Consider the following 20,407-nt stretch of genomic DNA (forward strand, 5'->3'; position numbering starts at 1 on the left):
GTGCAGCGAACACGCAAACGTTGCGAATCGTATAGCAAACCACCGCTTCTCATTGCTTTGACAGCTATGGTGTCAAAAGCACTCGTGGCCTGCGCGTTGGTTCTTCAAGCAGGGCTTTAAAATATCATACAAAGACATTCCGCTGCAATGCTACTATGAATAAATGGGAAAACCTGCATAAAAGTGGCCACGTTTTCCCCGTTAGTGACCGCTTTGGTGCCCGTCGTCAGTACTGACGACAAATGCATGTGCCAGGTGTGTGCAATGCAAGATGATTAGTACATAACTGGCGAGTATAAGCTGTCATTTTTTCACACTTCTATTATTATTGTTGAGTGCCCACTACCCCCGTACTTGCAAAATACTTGGAGCATTTAGAAATATCGATGGTTCCACAGCCTTTCAACATGGAAATTATGGAGAGTCATGCTCATTTGTTGCGGCCTTGTGCCACGGTCTGTCACCGAGTCTCGCGAATTGTTTTGCTTGAAATTGCCGCGGCATCATCCTCGCTCATCATGATCATGGCCTCACCGCTTGTGCAGCTAGGCTAAGAGCTCTCAACGGCCGTTTGTTCTGACAGCAGCGGGGCGACTTGCCAGTCGCCATGCATAGAGTGTATAGTCTGTATATTAACTCTATGGTGGAGACAAGTGCGTCGTCTGCTACAACGATGGCCGGCCACGTGGTCATTCACTCCTGCTCTCTCCATTCAACTTAGTGTTCGAGAATAATGTAATCCCCACATGAAGTGTTTAAACAGTAGATGGTGTGAAATGGTGCAGTGCTTTGGACACTTTGAGGCGATCGCAATGCCAAATCTCTGAGAGGGCTGGGTTCTCTTTCCTTGAATTTTGGAGTGCTGCACCAAAATTATTTTAACTCTACTTACATTACTTTTTGTCCATACAGAATAATACTGTGGTGTCTCATCATGTGAAGTGGAAAAGAAGTTCTACATTACTGATAGGTATTTTGCGTAATAGTAAACTTTCAAAAACCTTTTTTTGTTTTAAGTGCACAGCCCTCTAAAAGCCCGGCTTGTCATACATTCATTGTCTCATGTTATAAGGTCATGCAGCCGTCAATTCAGGTCTAACACAAGGCTAACAATGCTCAAAACATATGCAAACAAACTAACAAGGTCCACAATAGGACAAACTTGAAAAATAAGTAAGGATATATCACAATATTTTACTTAAAACCATAAAAAATGCTTTATTTGCTAATGCCAACCAGTAGCATTGGCTGTGGACATTAAAGCTTGATTTTTCTCTTTGAAACAAAATTTACAAGAACGAAAGTTTCCACAACAAAAGGGAAGATTTTTGGGCATATAATGAGCCCTAGTATATACTTTCATCGTGAGGGCCTCAATGCTTAATTTACGAGTGATTAACTTTTTTGTCATGTTGAAAGGATTTTTTTTTCTTCATGAAAGTCGGCTTTTAAACGACGAAAATATTATTAGAAAATAGTATGTCCACTGCTAAAAAAGAAAGGCCAGAAATTTTAGTGTCCCCAACATTGCTGTTGTTTTTACAACACTAAAAAAATGTCCAAGTTAGCATGTCTTCCTGCTCCTTCACTAAGCTTACAGTTTTGCTTGAGTCGTCATGTGAAAGAACAATCCCAATACAATTTTAAAACACAATGTGTCATTGTACCGAATTTCAAGGCTGAACAAGCATTTATTCAAACCTGAATTCTCTTTTCCACCAGAACATTCAAATGGTGGCGACGTCAACATTCAATTATTTTTTTTGAACGAAAATATTTGGCTAAAATCAGTCGTACACGGTCGCCGTGTAGCTCAAATTTTTTTCAATAGAATCGCTGGTGGTCCATTCTGGGCTGGGACGTTTCACTTGGAATGATCCTCCTCCAATATGACGGGCAGTACTGCGTTGGCTTATAGACAAGTAACCAACAGGCATGAGCTACTGACCGGTCAGCAGCCTGAGCAGTGCATGCACCAAGTAGCTGGCCAAGGCCAAAGCGCCACTCCAGCTGTCCGCCCACCACCAGGGAGACTAGCGCCTCACAACACTCCGGCTGTCCACCACACTGTTCCACCAGAAGCTCCAGTTCAGGGATCCTCTGCAGAGAAAACAGCAGCTTCCATTGCCAACAAGTATTATGGCATGCTTTCACTCCCCGTCTGCCAATATGGCAAAGCCTTCCATAAGTTTCTTTTTTTTTTTTTCTAACCTTAAAGCCCTGTGGTAATACTAAGGTGGACCAAAGTCTCCTTTAGATTTTCCCCACCGACTTAAAAAGCTGCATAAGCAAGTTTGACCCCAAAATAACACAAATAGCTACCCGCAACACCAAACGATAAGATAATGGCTCCCCACAAATTTTATCACACTTTCCCTGTGACAACTTTGCAGCCAACATTCTTGTGGGGTAACTAAAGCAGCTGATTTTGGTGATGTCCATCACATCACTGCACAAAACAAGAGAAAAAAATGAGAACTTGCATGGAATATGCAAGTTCGCATGCTCTTGCACCTTCGCATGCTCGCGAGGATGCAACAAGAGTACTACAGGCCACGCCTTACCGTTGACAGCACTCAAAACATGAGGACATGCTGGGACTGCCGACGATGCAGAACACCACCAAGGCTAGCGGGACTTTTGTAGCCTATCAAACTACCCTCACCAGCCATTCCAGCAAATCAGTATGAACCTAATGGGGCTGTTCCAGATGTCGGCAGTCAGAAACAAGTCTATCATTGTAGAGTAGCTTCTGAAATCACCCACTACGCTGAAACAAAGGCCCTGCTCAAAGGCAGTGCCACGAAGGTAGCAAAGTTCTTCATTGAGAACATCGTCTTGCGTCATGGCGCCCCAAAGGTCCTCATTACCAACAGAGGCACAACCTTTACAGCGGTGTGCACTGAGGTTATCTTGGGACACAGCCAAACAAGCCACCGCCAGATCGTTGCCTACCACCCACAGACCACTGACTTCATCAAGCAACTAAACAAGACCATCGTCGACATGTTGGCCATGTACATCAACATCGTACACAAGACATGGGATGCCGTCCTTCTGCCATGACCTTTGCATACAACACCGCTGTGCAAAAATCGACGCAGATGAGGCCGCACAAGTTGGTCTACAGATTGAACCTGGCAACATTTGACACCATGTTACCAAATGTCTCTTATGAGAAAAACAACGTCACTGTCTACCTACAGTGCACTGGAGAAGCCTGACAGCTCACATGCCTAAGCATCAAAGCAAATAACCCACAGCCACCGTTATGATCTTTGATGATACTTCATGGAAAAGCAACCCGACGACTGTGTCTGGGTGTGGACTCCGATACGCCAACATGGACTGATTGAAAAACTTTTTCGGCGACACTTCAGGCTATACAAGGTTCTTTGACATTTCCGCACCCTGAACTATGAGGTTATTCCAGACAGCATTACAACTTCTCAACAGCACCAAGCGCGACCTGACGCTATCCAAGTCTTGTGCCTCAAGCCGTTTTATTAGTGTTAACAAGCCTGAGGACTGTCATTTCTTTTTTATTATTGCACTTCCATACTTTCATGCTTGTATCAATCGCTTGTACTTTCTTGCTTTACTATTGAATTCACATATTTTGTTAAAGCATTGGGACGATGCTTTTTCAGGGGGGGGGACGATGGCTCACAGACTTTTCTTTCCATGTTTACATTGCCAGCCTTTTGTACGTGCTGATATTGCCTTACACAAACTCTGCCAGATGCCGTCCAGATGAGAGCATTCCAAATTCTTTGAGGATTATCTAGTAGGCTTGAGAATGCAAACGCGAACAGCAGAGTTTATTCTCCAGAAAAACCGGCTACCAGTGACAATGCTCGAAAGTTCACTGCTATATGTACAAACGCCAAATGCGCCTCATCCCAGATCAGTTTATGAACAGCCGATGCTTTGTTCACCGCTACCAGTGTATCAGTGCGCAGTGTGCATTGCTTGCTGTAGTTTGACTTTTGGTTTCCCAGCCACAAGTTGGGACAAATAAATAGTTTCTACTTGGACACGCCGACTGCAACCTTCGTCGATGTCACGACCCCAGTACAATATTCAATGGCTTACAGACGTTGCTCCACTTTCAGTATTTTTCATTGACAAGCCATGTGCGTATACTACGCACTGCAACATGTTTTGGCCAATAAGTTATTCACATTCACCAAGTGTGCATACCAAGATTTTGTGGTATTCCACTTCAATAAAACAACATATCTAGCAAAATGCTGTTCCATTAGCATTGCCACAAATCCCCACCGATACAACTGCAGAGTTTTGTTTCTGAGTAAAACAAAGTATTGAAAGATTTTTGTAACCAGAAAAAGCTTTTTTATTTGTAGTAAAAAAGATTAATTATTTTATGGTAATCAAGCTAAGCTTTGTTTTGTCCCCCAGTTTGAAAAATCTATCTGTTCACAAAAATGCGTACAGTGAAGTTTAATTTCTGTGAACTTCCATCAATAGTTCACTTAACAGAATGAACAGAATAGATATCAGGTAAAAGCACAATGCAGTTTACAGAGCCAAGTACATAAATACAAAGCACATAGCCATAAATAGCAGCTTTGATAAAATATGTGTAATTCTTTACTTCCACAAGTGCTTTTAAACTACGAGTAGTAGCAAGGCTGTCCAGGGAGCCTGTCCACTTCTTTTGGCACAATGTATTGCTGAGACACAAACTCTCACTCCTGTCCAGACATCCTACAGACCTCGATAGAGTTTGAAACAGCCTCTGCCAGCACTGCACAGCACAAAACGTGGTTCAGTTAACTGATTTGAGAAGTGAGCCGGTGTCCACTACCAGGTTGGTTCAACTTCAATATTTACTACTCAAGAATTTTAATAGATAAGAAAGCCACTGGGGACTTCCTTCCTAAAAGATTTACTAAAAGTTTATAAAGCTTAGTGTTCCCTGCCAGCAATCTGCATCACGAAGTGGATGAACGACCATCTGCAAAGAGAAGGTTTGCAATGCAAGCTCCCCAGCACCTTCAGTCCTCCAAAGCACATACAGTGAGTTCGATCTTGAAAACTGCAACAGCCTTATAACAAAAAAACTGCAATTATGTAATTATAACTGCTGCCTTTGTTTTTCCAAATACACTCACTGCAAAATGTCGCTTCTCTTAATGTCCTTAAATTTGAAAAATTTTGCAGCTTTCGAAAAGTTCATCATGCACTGTTTTACCTTTGCAGCATCAGCTGACAAGGGAAGGTCATCTGGCTTCAGCTGGTGGACAACCTGCTGCAGCAGCTTGTTCACTGCCTGCACCCAATTCCCATCTATTAGACACATGCGACAACCAGCTTCACGCCATTCACTGTGATAGTTACAATTTTTTTTTGTTTCACAATATTTACGTTGCCCATTTTTGTTTTATCATTTGCAAACTACACCTCTTATTATTCTTCTCCAGTTCTTTGAAGCGTCATCACAATCTTGCTTTGTGCTTACAGGCTCGACATTATTATTGATGCATCTACACTGATGCTGACATAAAATAAAGCATCAATGTGGCCCCCATCAGGCTTTTAAGGGTTTAGGCCTTAAAGAAGAAATACACCAACCTAATTACCAGAAGACTGATTCTCCAATCAGGACGCTCCTTTATATGGAAAGACATTGGTGGTTTCAAAGCAACCACCAATTATCAAAACACCTTTTAAATTAATCTGCCATGTTACAAACAGTAAAGAGCAATATTCCGTAACAGCTTAATTAGAAGCATTACATATTACAAATCTTTTTTCTTGTGCAAGCGCACTGAAATCAGTGTACTATAAACACCATTGCATTCTAAATAGAAGCTGTGAACATTTTACTACCATTCTTGGCACCATAGTTAAATGTGGAGAAGAAAAAAAATATGCATGTCAACTTCAAGAAAACTTGACACTTCCAAAAGCTCAAGATGTTAGCTTACATCTCCAGCAATATGCAGTTACATGCATCCCTGTTTTAATATGCTCAGTGCAAAGGACTATCAAAACCAACACCCATTTCGCTACTAGTTTACAAGCATGACACCAACCAGACGGCATATGCTACAAGGCAAACATACTTCAAGCAGAGCATAGCTACCATTTCGCAGTGTTCACTGAACCAGAAGGATTACCATATTTACTCATGTAATCCTCCCACTTGCATAAATCTCGCACCCCTCTCAGTGCCCACCAAAATTATAATTTTTTTTCCTCGCGCATAATAATCAGACCCCCAAAAATTAATGCAGTAATGTTGTCTGCTCCCTCCAACCGCCGATGATGATAGCACAGAATAGCTTGGCGCCATCTCTTAAGCATTATGCACAGAGCCCCAATCCAATTCAGCCAGAGTGGCCAATGCAGGTTGCGGCATGTTAGTGTAGCGTGGTTACCCTGTAGTTACGCCATGGAGTGATACAGAAGCTACACGGCTGCTTTCCAGTTGATAGTAATTGATCGTGCACTAAACAACGGCAACAGGGCCGCCAAAAGGCACTTTAGAGTTGACAGGTTTTGTGTTTGCTACAGGTGACGGCAGCAAAAGCAGCTGAAAACCGCAAGACACACTGGGTCTTCCTCATGGTTGTCAGCAGGACTTTTTTTTTTTTTTGAGGGATGCAAATCACCGAGACTGGGAGATGGGGAAAGCAATGGTGTAGCTTGGGTGAGGGCAAGTGCTAGAGAGGCATGAAGGGGACAAGTGCCCCTTTTGCACACCCCTGCCGACGCCCATGGTCTCCCATGAACTTTATTTCGTCAGAAGGTAACTGAGAACGATTGCGGGTTAGATGGCCATCAGCCCAAGGTTGGCATCGACTGATAATCTTTTGTGGGCTCCTGTTGAGTTAGGAATGCTCACGCTATGCCCGCAAGCTTCGCATATCGTATTCTAAAGCTCTACTATTTGCTTGCGGCTTTTGTGTCTCAAATAAATATTGCCTTGTGTATAATCTGTGGTTTTATTGTTAAGGTAAATGCTGATTAGTACGTCTCAAAGCTTGTAGGTAGCTGCTAGTGGAATAATCCCGATTCGCAGCCACTTCATTTAATTTTTTTTCCGCTCCATACGTTTTTGTAGAAAACTCTCCTCGTGTAATTCTGACCTCCACCCCTGCTTTTTATTTGTTTTGGGCAAAAGAAAGGGTGAGGATTACACTAATAAATACCGTAGGTCCGGTGGGAGATGGATAGCAGGTGTCCCCGTCCCCTCCACATCACCTCTTAAATTCAATGTTCCAAATTTTTATCAAAGCGACGAGTTTAATGTTATGTACCCAACTCTCAATATATAGTTCATCCAAGCTTGCCAGCTTGACCAAGTGTGGGTGCTCGTACATACTGCCACGCACGTTTCTTATTTTCACTTTTCTTTCATTTGGTTTTTGCCCACAAAGCCTATCAGGACTGCTCAGCGCAAACTGTGCCTCATTGTTCAAGAAGGTTTGCGATTATTGTAGATCGTTCTGTTCAGATTGCCCACAAGACCTGCACACTCAAGATTATTCCAGAGATTGCGTGACGACTTCTGTATAAATGCCAATTGCCAATGCGTTTTGCCCCTTGTCAGTAGATCAACAGCCGATGCTCTGTTTCTCGCAATCAGTGCCAGTGTGTTGCTGTAATCTGCCTTTACATTTAACGACCACAAGTATAGCCAAATAAACAGTTTATCTTTGACATACAGACTGCTGCCTTTGTGCCAATCGTCACGACCACGTGACGATTGCCATCTAGCAGGGCCCAGTCGAACCAAGCAAGCAGAAAATTGTTCACTAGTCATTGTTGCTGCTGTGGCTCCCGCTACTTTTGCCCTGCTACTGTCTGCAGCCGTGCAGTAAAGGCGGACAATATTGAGCACGGAAACGGGGACATCAGAAAGACTGCTTTCATGCAGGTGATTTGAAGTGCGCTAACGCGATGCGGGCGCTAAAATGCTATTTTATTTCAGAATAAGCACTTCCTTGGCAGAAAAGTAACACTACAAAGTTCCTGGCCTGCAATTTGAACAAGCAATGACTTAATATCTGCCTTTAGTGTCCCTTTAAGTGTATATCCTGTACACACAGCACTTTTGATGAATGTCTGTGTGAACGCTCTTGAACGTTGTTGAGGTTTTTAAGCAGTCCTCTGTCATTCCATTGCTGAAGTCGTTTCCATATTGGAAGGAAAGTAGTGCTGTGTGTACGAAAAGGGAGTGGCTGTTGTGTAAGAAGATGCTTGGAACTCCCGTAACAGCGCTGTCGTCAGGGCCCGTTTTCGGCTTTTTAGTTTTCTAGGCCTGCTCTAGAAAGCGCGCATCTTTCGGTGTGAATGACCCCGAGGTCTTAGAGTCGAGCTCCAGGCAATAGAAGATTGAGAACTGTGCTCCGACATCCAGGTCTCAAGCCTTGGCATTCTGACTTTAGGGCCCAGTGAACTGGTACTGCCACACTGACAGGGAAACAACTGAAGAAAAAGGGCAGGTTGACAGTACTTTTAGTGCCCCATCATTGGATTTGAGTGAGAAAGAAGTTATCTTTTTTAGTTTACAAATTAAGTTTACATTGTGCGCTGCCCATTTGCACAAGTGCCACAAGTGCACACTTGTTCACTTGTGCTGGCATGGCTTTAGGGCTCGGTTCAATACAGTTTCTGGCACATGCCCCGACTGTGTTTCCGTGGCTCATGATGATTAGCTTGTTTCGCCTTGTGTGTGTTTCTGTAATAATATTACTTTGTTTGACAGCCTATAAAAATAAGCATTGTTTCTGTTAATAAACAGCTGGAAGTTGGCAACCATGTCTGTCAGTTTGTTTCTTCAATTCATTCCCATCCTCACTGTGCTAGCGCCTTTCTGTTTTTTCCTTCTTTAAGAACCATGTTTTCAATTTGCTTATCAAGTCCACCAACCCTATTCTCGGAAACATTTGTTGGCCTCCCCACAATCCTAAAGTGCACATAAAACTTTTATTGAAGTGAGAGTGACAAATCCAGCAAAACCACTCGGCAAGACACTATTTAACAATTGTCCTGTTGTTTTAGCTGCAAATGACTGAATATTGTTACACAACTTGTCTTCTTTATAAACCTTCATCTTTTTAGTGTCCTCACCGTGACTTTCGCCTCGATTTATTGCTACATCGATGGCACAATTTACCATAATGGCAGCAGCTGCAGTATAGCACTGAGACGTCTCCCGCTACGCCACCGATTTCCGAAGAGAGGGAAGACCACTCAACCCCTTGTCTATCCGGTTCCCTCTTGGCTATGTGTCTCAATCACTTCTCACATACAGGGATTCGTGCTGGGGCCGGGAAGTAAGAGACGCTACGACCTGTTTCTGTTTACTGATTCATTTAATTTATTACTAACTGCAAACATCGTATATCCGCGTACATTAACCACTACACAAAATTATAACACATGATTTACACACTCGCGACGTAGGATACATAAAGGAAATAACTTTGACAATACATTGGTGCGACGATACAAAGTAAACGCATGACGACACAAACACGAAGTTATCAGTTACCAAAACCCGCAATGTCTCAACACGCCACCTCCCTTCCCGCAAAGCTAATCTAAATAAGGTGCATAAAGTCTGTCTCACGAAAAGTCCATGTTGACGGGGGCCTCGGAGCTGGCTGTTCGAGTCGGGGCTCAGGGCTTCTTCCTGGGGTCATTGTCCAATTCGTCAGCGGCTTCATCGTCTTCGTCATCGTCGCCTTCGTCATGCCTCTCAGTGATTTCCATCTTAGCCTTCTCTCATAACGTTTCATTCACTCGGCTTTTATCCCTAACTTTCATTTCTCATCGTACCAACCTTGCCCCAGTCATCATCTCATCACCTCTCATCGCTATCTCTTCGCACCGTTATCTTCCTTTTCCATCCCGTCTCTCTACCATCTCGAGCTCATCGTATCGTATCTCTGACTCCCCTCGTATCGTCTCGTAGTTTTTTGTAGGACCCGACTCCACCCCTCCGTGGCACCTAACCAATTGCCACTGTTGACACGACACATTTCTTGTCAGTCGGAGTGTATCATCTTCGACGACCGCCCCCGCGGCCCACACCAGTAGAAAACCCTCTCCCAAACAAAGTCGAGCAAGTATGTTACAAGCTGCCACTCTAGCGTCGCCAGCGCGAGGTCGGCGACAGGAATGACAGCAGGTTAGTTCGTTCCGTACGCAAGCAGAGACAGTGAAGAGATCAGAGACGTGAGAAAACAAAACAAACTTTACTCTAGTGATATTTCAGCACACGGGATCTAGTACAACAATTCATTACAACTAACAAAATACATCAACACTTGATACAACTAAAAAAATACATATAAAAAACAATAAATCAGCTTATGAGAGAGAACTATTACAAACTACACAAACTAACAACAATAGAACTACGGAGGAGAAAGTTCGAAGATATAAACAGGTGAAGGCATACGTGTGATGACCGGCAGTGTTGCAACGCTGGTGGCTCCGGGAGGCTAGTGCTTGCAGGTGACCTCGGGCAGGTTGAGCTAACTGGAGGCAAAGTCCCGATGTCTACGTTGCAGACGTTAATATCGCGTCACAACTAGACAAACGGCTAAGTTTAGGTGGCCAGCCGATACATAGCCACACTAAAAACTTCTAGAAGAGATACTTGATCTGTTTCTAAACCATGTTGGTCAGCGACTAGACTGCCTAGCAGGGCAAAATCCTGCGCTTGAATCCCCCTCGTGTCCCCTCGCTCTCTTCCTTGGGGACAAGAAACCTCTACATGGGTCCAATCATGCACGTTTCATTGATGGAAACTCCGCCAAAAAAATATATTGACCCCACCCTTTTTCAATGAGGAGAGGGCCTTCAACTAGCGAGAGTGACAACCTATTGGGGTGCTGTCATACGGCTTGGCCACCAGATGTTTTTCCACGGTTTTCCTGTGGGAACGGTCAGACTGTTTGGCTCTCAGCCAATGCGTCCCGTAGCCTAATCCTTGTTCGGGGTACATCGCGGCCTTCCACGACCCTGCAAACGCCGCCGCAGGTACAAAGGATCAAACGTCAACGGCGACGTTCAAAGGAGAGCACCCCATTCTGCACTTCCCGGCTCTCTTTCATGCGCCCGCCGTTCCCACGGTCAGCGGAGGAGTACGGCGCCCGTTAATTGCCGTGACGCCAAGTCGCAAAAATGGCAGTCCGTGACAAAGTAACAATGTACAAACTCAAGCCTCAGAGACAGAGATGGGCGAGCTGTCCCAAGACACTTTAATTACGGGCGAACAATGGTCCCGATGCTTCCGACAAAGTACGTCGTCTGTAATGGCCAGCGTCCGGAGTTTGCAGTGTTGTGCCGAAATGTTTTCGGCCGAACCAATTGCCCCGGTTTCTGGTACTTGATGAGCCGATGTCCAGACCAAGTCTCAACGTTTCCATGCAGCTCGGTGTCTCCCGTGAAATTCTCCTTAGCCGCCGCTTCTTCGTCATTCAACGCCGCGGGTGGCCATTCGCGCAGAACGTAGTAATGAGCCCTGGAGCCACGGAGGCTAAAGAAAAGTCAGGCCGGACCCGGCACAGGCGCTGCGGCAGGGTCGCATTCCCTGAACCAACAAAAGGTGCTCTGCTGCTCCCCCATGCCACAAATCTGAAGGGTGCGCGCGAATTGTTGCCACCGTACACTGTCTGTAGACAACAAGGCGCCGCCCGGTCCTCGTGTTTGCGTGGGGCAGCCCGCGAGAACAGTAGAAATAATCCTTCCAGGTACTCCACTCCGGAATGCCCATTCGTTACACCGAAGGTTTTCTTTTCCTTTTTTTTATGCGTGGGTTTAAGAAACGAGCGTAAACATCTTGAAAGGACCGGAGTTCAGTCCAGTTCAGGATGCTCCTTTATATGCAAAGACATTGGTGGTTTCAAAGCAACCACCAATTATCAACACACTTTTTAAATTAATCTGCCATGTTACACACAGTAAAGAGCAATATTTAGTAACAGCTTAATTAGAAGCATTACATTTTACAAATCGTTTTTCTTGTGCAAGCACACTGAAATTGGTATACCATAAACACCATTAAATTCTAAATAGAAGCTGTGAACATTTTACTACCATTCTTGGCACTATAGTTAAATGTGGAAAAGAAAAGAAATATGCATGCCAACTTCAAGAAAACTTGACACTTCCAAAAGCTCAAGATGTTAGCTTACATCTCCAGCAATATGCAGTTACATGCATCCCTGTTTTAATATGCTCAGTGCAAAGGACTATCAAAACCAACACCCATTTCGCTACTAGTTTACAAGCATGACACCAACCAGACGGCATATGCTACATGGCAAACATACTTCAAGCAGAGCATAGCTACCATTTCGCAGTGTTCACTGAACCAGAAGGATTACCATATTTACTCACATAATCCTCCTACTTGCATAAATCTCGCACCCCTCTCAGTGCCCACCAAAATTATAATTTTTTTTCCTCGCGCATAATAATCACACACCCCAAAATTAATGCAGTTATGTTGTCTGCTCCCTCCAACCGCTGATGATGATAGCACAGAACCGCCTGGCACCATCTTTTAAGCATTATGCATACTATAAATGCACAGAGCCCCAATCCAATTCAGCCAGAGTGGCATATGCATGTTGCGGCATGTTAGTGTAGCGTGGTTACGCTGTAGTTACGCCACGGAGTGATACAGAAGCTACACTCCCTTTTTGTAGGACCCGACTCCGCCCCTCCGTGGCACCTAACCAATTGCCACTGTTGACACGACACGTTTCTTGTTAGTCGGAGTGTATCATCTTCGACGGCCGCCCCTGCGGCCCACACCAGTGGAAGACCCTCTCCCAAACAAAGCCGAGCAAGTAACAATGTACAAACTCAAGCCTCAGAGAGAGAGATGGGCGAGCTGTCCCAAGACACTTTAATTACGGGCGAATAATGGTCCCGATGCTTTCGACAAAGTGCGTCGTCTGTAATGGCCAGCGTCCGGAGTTTGCAGTGTTGTGCCGAAATGTTTTCGGACGAACCAATTGCCCCGGTTTCTGGTACTTGATGAGCCGATGTCCAGACTAAGTCTCTACGTTTCCATGCACCTCGGTGTCTCCCGCGAAATTCTCCGTAGCTGCCGCTTCATCATTCAACGCCGCGGAGGCCATCCGCACAGAACGCAGTAATAAGCCCTGGAGCTACGGAGGCTGACGAAAACACAGGCCGGACCCGGCACAGGCGCTGCGGCAGGGTCACATTCCCCGAACTAACAAAAGGTGCTCTGCTGCTCCCCCATGCCACAAATCTGAAGGCTGCGCGCGGATTATTGCCACCGTACACTGTCTGTAGACAACAAGGCGCCGCCCGGTCCTCGTGTTTGCGCGGGGGGGCCCGCGAGAACAGTAGAAATAATCCTTCCAGGTACTCCACTCCGGAATGCCCATTCGTTACACCGTAGGTTTTCTTTTCCTTTTTTTTTTTGCGTGGGTTTAAGAAACGAGCGTAAACATCTTGAAAGGACCGGGGTTCAGTCCGTGTTTGCGGGGACGTCATAGCACGATCATATGTTGATTCCCAATCTAAGCCGGTGAACATCCACAATCATTGACAGACACCTTCCTCCATGCTGACAGAATTTCGCAAAGTGGCCAGGATCCTGGTAGAGTGTAAGCAGCTCACATCCTTTCCATCAGCCTGTGCCAATGTCTCTTCAGTGAATACGAACCCATGAGTGTTGGTTAAATGCCTCCTTTACAAACAGCATTTGCCCTTCAGATGTACTTGTGGGCTAGTTGGTTGGTCATATTCACGATAAACAGCAGCATACACTGGGTTAAGGCGCAACGCAAACACAAAACATGAAAAGGACGACACAAGCGGTTCTGACGTCCTTTTCGTGTTTGCATCTTAACCTGGAGTGCGCTGCTGTTCATCGTACATCTGCCCTTCCCTTTTTTCATTGTTCCTAATGGAGGTGCTAGCTAGCAATCATTGCAGTGCGCATTTAAATCACACATGTGCACACCACTACCTCCTAACACCCTGAATCCAAGACTGAAGCTTTTGCAGGTGCAGCTCAGAAACCGTAAGTAAATACTAGCAGCATTCAGTACATGCATGAAAGAAGAAGAAAAGCCTTCATTCCTTCAAAAATTATTTATTCTCTTTACAGCGAGGATCCTGTTCTGGCAGACTTCATGCCTTCAGGTAGTATGTGAGGGCGTATTGGTCAGCAGTCGGCTTATTAAAAGAGCACTTGCTACGTGATGGCTACAGGCAAGAAAAAGCGTACCACACTTGTTGTCATGGTTACTAGCACCCTTCAGAAGCACCCCCAAGTTTGCAGACACTGAGATACCCAACAAAGTGGATAAGGTGGGTAGTGTAATCCAAAAGGTGCAGTTGCAGTTGGCTTTTCGTTCCCTTTACTTTCTTCAGATCTATACAGCAAATACTACAATACACTTAAAACAGTAAATTAACCTTGGCTTCACTACCTCATGATTTTTATTAACACGCGCATAACGTTCCATTTTAGCATAGGCGTATTTCCACACACCCGGCTAACAACGCGCACATCTGCTTTGCTAGCAAATAGCTAAAAACCCAGGTGAAAATATCCAACTGGGAATCTAAATAGTTTCAACGGGCATTAACTGGGATCAACTGGTCCCAATTGCAGGTCAACTGGTTTCCGTTGGGAACAGTAGGTCCCAATCGGAAGTGGTTCCCGTTAGTAGCTGGTCCCAGTTACAGCTCAGCCGCTTTCAACTGGGAATCAATGAGAACAATTGGTCCCAGTTGCAAGTGGTTTCAGCTAGTAGCTGGTCCCAGTTACACCTCAACTGGCCACCAACGGGGACCATCGCCGGTTGAATTGGAAGCTGTTGGTCACAGTTATGTTCTAACTGGAAGTGCGACATGTTCTGGTCGCACGCTCTTCATTCTGGACGCTTCTTCACAGAGAAAGATGAAAAGAAGTTGAACTCGATTGTGTATGACGTAGAATTGTTGCACCTCAACAAATGCTCTTTATCCAAGCTTTTTTTTTTTATGCACACGAAAGCTTACCAGACCACCAGCCTAGTAGGACATATAGGAGGATAAGAAAATTAGTGCCTCATGATTTGCGAATATATTATATTTTTCTTCCTCGTCATCTGCGCATTGTTTTCATCTCACTGACTCAATTAAAATAATATTATCACAGAATATTCAGTTGCACAAGTGCACAAACAAATTGCATTCAAATGTACGCTTGTTTCAGCTTCAGGAATTTCAACTGTAGCTGTTGCTAATATTTTGACGTCCATCATGGTGACAATATGCAGCCAAAGTGGTCCCAATTGACGTCAGGCTGTAATATTGCCGAATTATTCCACAGCGAGTATGCCTGCTTGAAGACTGTATGCTGCACAGGAGCATTACTTCCAAAACAACAACAAAAAAAAAACAGTGACAAGCCTGTAGCTTCCACGGCTGAGACTGCCGATATCCTATGATTCTGCAAACTCCAGCGCTAACGTGCATCGTACAACACCACATACGGTGTTTTACCACGAACATCTACTACTCTCTCCCATTCTGCCTGAATGACCGGCAACCATCACTGTAGTTGCATATCTAATCTTAAGCTCAAATACTGAATAAAACAGTAAAGTATAATCTGACTTAAATATGAAATAAACTGAAATGATATATATTAAGCACAGGTTTTGCAATTTTCAATGAAAGACGCGCACAGGCAGAAAAGTTTTTAATATAGTGACGAGCAGTTTCATACAGCACATGTGGCGAAGGCTAGCGCGGCGCAGTTGTGTTGTTCTTGATGAGGAACGAAGAGTCATGGCACGCACAATTTAGGTACTTTGATTAGTGCTCGACAGTTTCACCTCTGGAAGACTTTACGACTTCAGGCGATCGTCAACTGAGTGTGTTAGCTTGTGACAAGACGGATATGTGGATCCATCATGTTTGTAATTCTGCGCTGGCTGCCTTGTCTGAAATACAGCTGTTTAAAGGTAATAATTCTCTTCTTCTTCGAGTAAGTGAAGGTGCAGATATATTATAATCCAATACAGAATGTTCTGAGAGTGGAGACGATAAAATGTTGCCTTGCAAACAATGCTTTAAACTCTGCAGATTCGCTGCCATTTGTTTTGGAACGTGATAAAATATGAGTGTCGATTGCACAATACTTGTGTTCAACAGCATGCTAAATAAATATGAAGTATACTCATGCACACTTCTATCCAAAGTACTAGAAAAGGGCTCGTATTTGCTCGGTAATTAAATATCCCCAAACCTGCTGTCTGTGTGTCAGCTTCGGCTTTACTGTCCAATGCCTTTCTTTGTTTTGCCACAGAGATAAGCTTCACGGTTTAAAAATCGGAATAGACCAAGACGTGAGCTTTACAGCTAGCGTTAAATTAATGTACTATTGGCGTCAAATGAAACCTGAACAGCGGAGCGCGTGTTTCAAGCATTAGAAACAGTATAGTGTTGGCCGTCCAGTCATCCCTATTGACAAGCGTGCACATCCGGTTCGGCAGCACTGCGCGATCCTCCTACAGTGCATTATCTCCGTTTCTGCTCTAGTTTTAGAATGGTGGTAATGGTGGCCATCGAGGGCATGTCAAGCACTTTTGATTGTATCACTCACAATCCCTTGCTTTTACTTCAGCGTCGACGTGCAATCGGTGACATGGCACAATAAAACCAAAAGAGAAATATAATCGGTTTCCGGTTGATTTTTAAACGATCGTTGTATCTCGTTCGCCAGCGCTGCTTCACCTGCAACCTTCTTTCAGAGACCGACCGGAAAAGGCTTCACTTTAACGGCATCTGCCGTTTCTTCGGAAGAGAGAGCGCAAATTGTTTCGCTTTACCGGAACAAAGTGAAACAGCATGAAAGTGCCAGCATTATGAACCGACTTTTGTCTACTATAACTAGAATTAGCCGGGAATTCCATGATGGACTCTGTGATGAGAATCCGTGCTACAATACTCGCCTTCGGCTGCAATAGTTTAACCTCTGTTTTTTTTTTATTTTATTCCTTTCAAATACCATACCTGGAACACAAGCAGAAATATTGCGTTATAGGGAGATCGCACAGTGCTGCCACACCGAATGTGCGGGCCTGTCTGTGCCAATGACTGGTCGACGGCACGCACTATGTCATTGATAAGGCTTGTGCCATGCGCTCCGCTGTTCGCGTTTCATTTGATGCCGACAGTACAGTGACATCTATGAGAATTCTCAAGGGAATCGAAATTTCAAATTATACATCACGAGTGAATTGTGTTGTTAATTGCTGAGCAAGGTAGTAAATTATACTGTGGTGTATCTGTACATTTTACTGATATGTACAATAAGGGTGTGCCTATTTATTCATAAACGTTGACGGTATGGTGAAAATATTTGTAGTCAACTGCAATCACATGTTGAAAGGCACAATTGAGTAGAACCTCACTTATGATTGCTTCATGAAAATATCTTGCAATGGTATAGTCATTGATGGAGTCACATATTAAGAGGTGTGAATTAAGAGCCACTGTTTCTGCTTACAGGAGCCGTTCGTAATCGCGACTATAATACTTGTGTTTTCGTTGATAGCAATATCGGCTCTACAATTTTCTAATAAGATCAAATTTAATTTCTGATAGTATTGCATGAGGAAAGAGTAATTACAGTTTCACTAACAGTGTATATATTTCTTTCAGATGGGTCCGTACGCATGAGATCTCTAAATTAGCGAGCGTCTGCAACTTATTCAAAGAAACGATTAAGATGCTTCACAGCCCCTGTACACTCAATGTGCAAAGTTTTTAATAAATGAAGTCCAATTTTAACGCCAAGCTTTCTTGTCTATATGAACCGCAGGGGTCCACTGGCAACTGGAAACAATCAGGACCAGTTCAAATGGTCTATGGTCTAATTCCCAGTGGGGACCAGTTGCCAGTGGTTTCAACAGGGACCAGTTGGAAATGGTTTATGGTCAAATTCCCAGCGGGGATCACTGGCCAATGGGTCCCAGCTGAAACCCACTAGCGACTGGTCCCCACTGGGAATTTGACCATCAACCACTTGAACTGGTCCCAGTTGGAATATTTTCCCCTGGGATGGTGAGTCTAATTTTCACACTGTTGCAGATAGTACGCCACTTTTCCTTGTTACTTGCTAAAGCGTACACAAGTAAAATAAAGTGTTGTTTAGTGCCTGCCGCAGAAATTGAAGTTATCAGTAATTATTTTTGAGACGCCATCGAATGAAGCATATTAGCCCCAAAATTGAGGGGACAAAAATAAAACCTTAGGGTGAATTTAGAAGTGTGTCAGCTTGGGCTAGTTGGTATGGCATGACGATAGTTATAGCGCGAGAACAAAATAGCGCTCGTGTCTTTCGTGTTCTTCTAGTCTCTGTGTCTTCGTTTTGTTCTCGCGCTATAACTATCCTCTTAGGGTCAACAATACCATGCATGACAGGGAGAAAGAATGCGACACAACACGCAAAATCTGCCGCTACTGATCGCCAGCATCGACGAATCGTGAACGGGCTCCACGGCTGACTGTCGCGGCACCCCAAGAAACGCCGACTGCAAGGGCTGCTACTCTATCACGGCCAAATCAACGACGAAGTTTTGAACAGCGTCAGCCAGCGGACGACATTAGACGAGCTCACCTTGCGCTGCACACACGAGGCGTCGAAACTTAGCATGGCCCGTACGTCGTCCATCGCGAGCTGCCGCAGACCACGAGGCAGCAGCAATTACAACGGAGAGGCAGATGTGTGGCTAGAGTCGCAGGCGTACGATGGCGTTCATTCATTAGGTGCCTTGAAAAGTGGGAGACTACACCACACGTGCTCGGGCTGACAAGTGATATTTTCGGCGCCTCCTATCCCCACTACTGCAGGGTACTAGAACCACTACTGCTTTCGGATGGGCCGCCTAAAACCCCTTCATGCCTTTTCCGCCAGATAGGTTATAGTAATGGCATGTTCGGTGGCGGCACCGGTGTCATTTTGCGTGCACTACGCGGTGTCACACGTTTGACTGCACCACAAGGCAACGCCTCCTCTAGAAGATGCCTGCCGCATGAGAAGAAAAACGGCTGCCCCACCCTTTCTCTTCTTTATTTTAGAATGGATAGATGGATGAATGACTAAGACTGTACCCTTTAGATTGGGTGGTGGCTAGCGCCACCAAGCCGTACGACCTAATGAACTAAAAACTATACTTATTTTTTTTTTCCTTAAAAAGTGAGTCTGAGGATTCGTACTTTGCAGTGAAGAGTTTAATTTTCACTCGTGCCTTGACTTTAGCCACCAATCAGATAACCTCCTTCTAGTTAAGTATACCCGCTTAAAGTCTATTTTGCCCTCCCGGTCTCTAAACCCCAGTGCTTTGAAAAACTCTGCGCCATCATCCTGAACTAAAGGGTGAAGCCCTTTACAGAACATTATCGAGTGTTCGGCAGTTTCTTCTTCCTCTCCACACGCACTGCATACTGTGTCTACCCCTTCGTATTTGGCCCGATATGTCTTGGTTCGCAGTACTCCCGTCCTGGCCTCAAACAGTAGAGAACTACCCCGAGTATTATCATAGATCCTTTCCTTGGCAATTTCCTGCCTGAATGTTGGATAGACCTCTAGTGCGGACTTCTTAATCATGCCAATTCTCTACATGTCAGTCTCCGTTTCCTTCACCTTCTTGTTAACCGATAATTCTTTTTGGTTTGGCCTCCTGCTGCTTTCTGAGTATTTACCAGTCAACTTCCTGGTTCGATACCTCCATTTTGTATCGACATTCTTCATGTACAAGTAGCTGAAAACCTTCCTAGCCCAACGCTCCTCGCCCATTTTTCTCAATCGCTTCTAAAGTTTTATCTTGCTGCTAGCTTCCCTGCCCTCAAATGATGTCCATCCCATATCACTTTGTACTCCCTGATTTCGTGTATTCCCGTGAGCTCCTAAAGCAAGCCTACCTATTCCACGTTGCTTAATTTCTAATCTTGCTTGAACTTCTGATCTCATGCACAAGACCGCATTGCCGAACGTCACCCCAGGAACCATGACCCCTTTCCATATTCCTCTCACAACATCATACCTATTGTAATTCCACAGTGCCCTATTTTTCATGACTGCTGCATTCCTGTTACCTTTAGTCGTCACGTATATTTCGTGTTCCCTCAGATACTCGGTCCCATTGCTTATCCATACGCCCAGATATTTGTATTTATCTGTTATCTCTAGCGTGACCTCCTGTATTCTCTAAGCTCACTACGTTCGTTGTCATTGAAAATCATGACTGCTAATTTTTCCTTACTGAATCTAAAATCTAACCTATCTCCCTCATTACCGCAGATGTCCATCAATCTCTGCAAATCTTCCTTGTTGTTGGCCATTAGCACTATATCATCTGCGTACATTAATGCTGGT

The 20,407-nt window shown here is 44.4% G+C and overlaps 1 protein-coding gene across 4 annotated transcripts in view; it reads right to left on the reverse strand.

The window, feature by feature from the left end:
• Window positions 1-19,042, reverse strand: part of LOC119168526 (focadhesin) — a 677,649-nt gene extending 658,607 nt beyond the window's left edge. For 2 of the 4 annotated variants that reach the window (XM_075890929.1, XM_037419929.2), the window contains exons 1-3: window positions 18,650-19,042; window positions 5,219-5,296; window positions 1,949-2,100 (exon numbers count right to left, since the gene is read on the reverse strand). In XM_075890929.1, coding sequence (XP_075747044.1) covers window positions 1,949-2,100; window positions 5,219-5,296; window positions 18,650-18,703 — 284 coding nt within the window. In that variant the 5' untranslated portion in view covers window positions 18,704-19,042. The remainder of the gene's footprint in view (window positions 1-1,948; window positions 2,101-5,218; window positions 5,297-18,649) is intronic. The other 2 variants (XM_075890931.1, XM_075890930.1) reach the window with 1 other exon arrangement.
• Window positions 19,043-20,407: the final 1,365 nt, after the last annotated feature.

The sequence above is a fragment of the Rhipicephalus microplus genome, chromosome 3 (assembly GCF_043290135.1).
Source record: "Rhipicephalus microplus isolate Deutch F79 chromosome 3, USDA_Rmic, whole genome shotgun sequence".
Taxonomy (NCBI): Eukaryota; Metazoa; Arthropoda; class Arachnida; order Ixodida; family Ixodidae; genus Rhipicephalus; species Rhipicephalus microplus.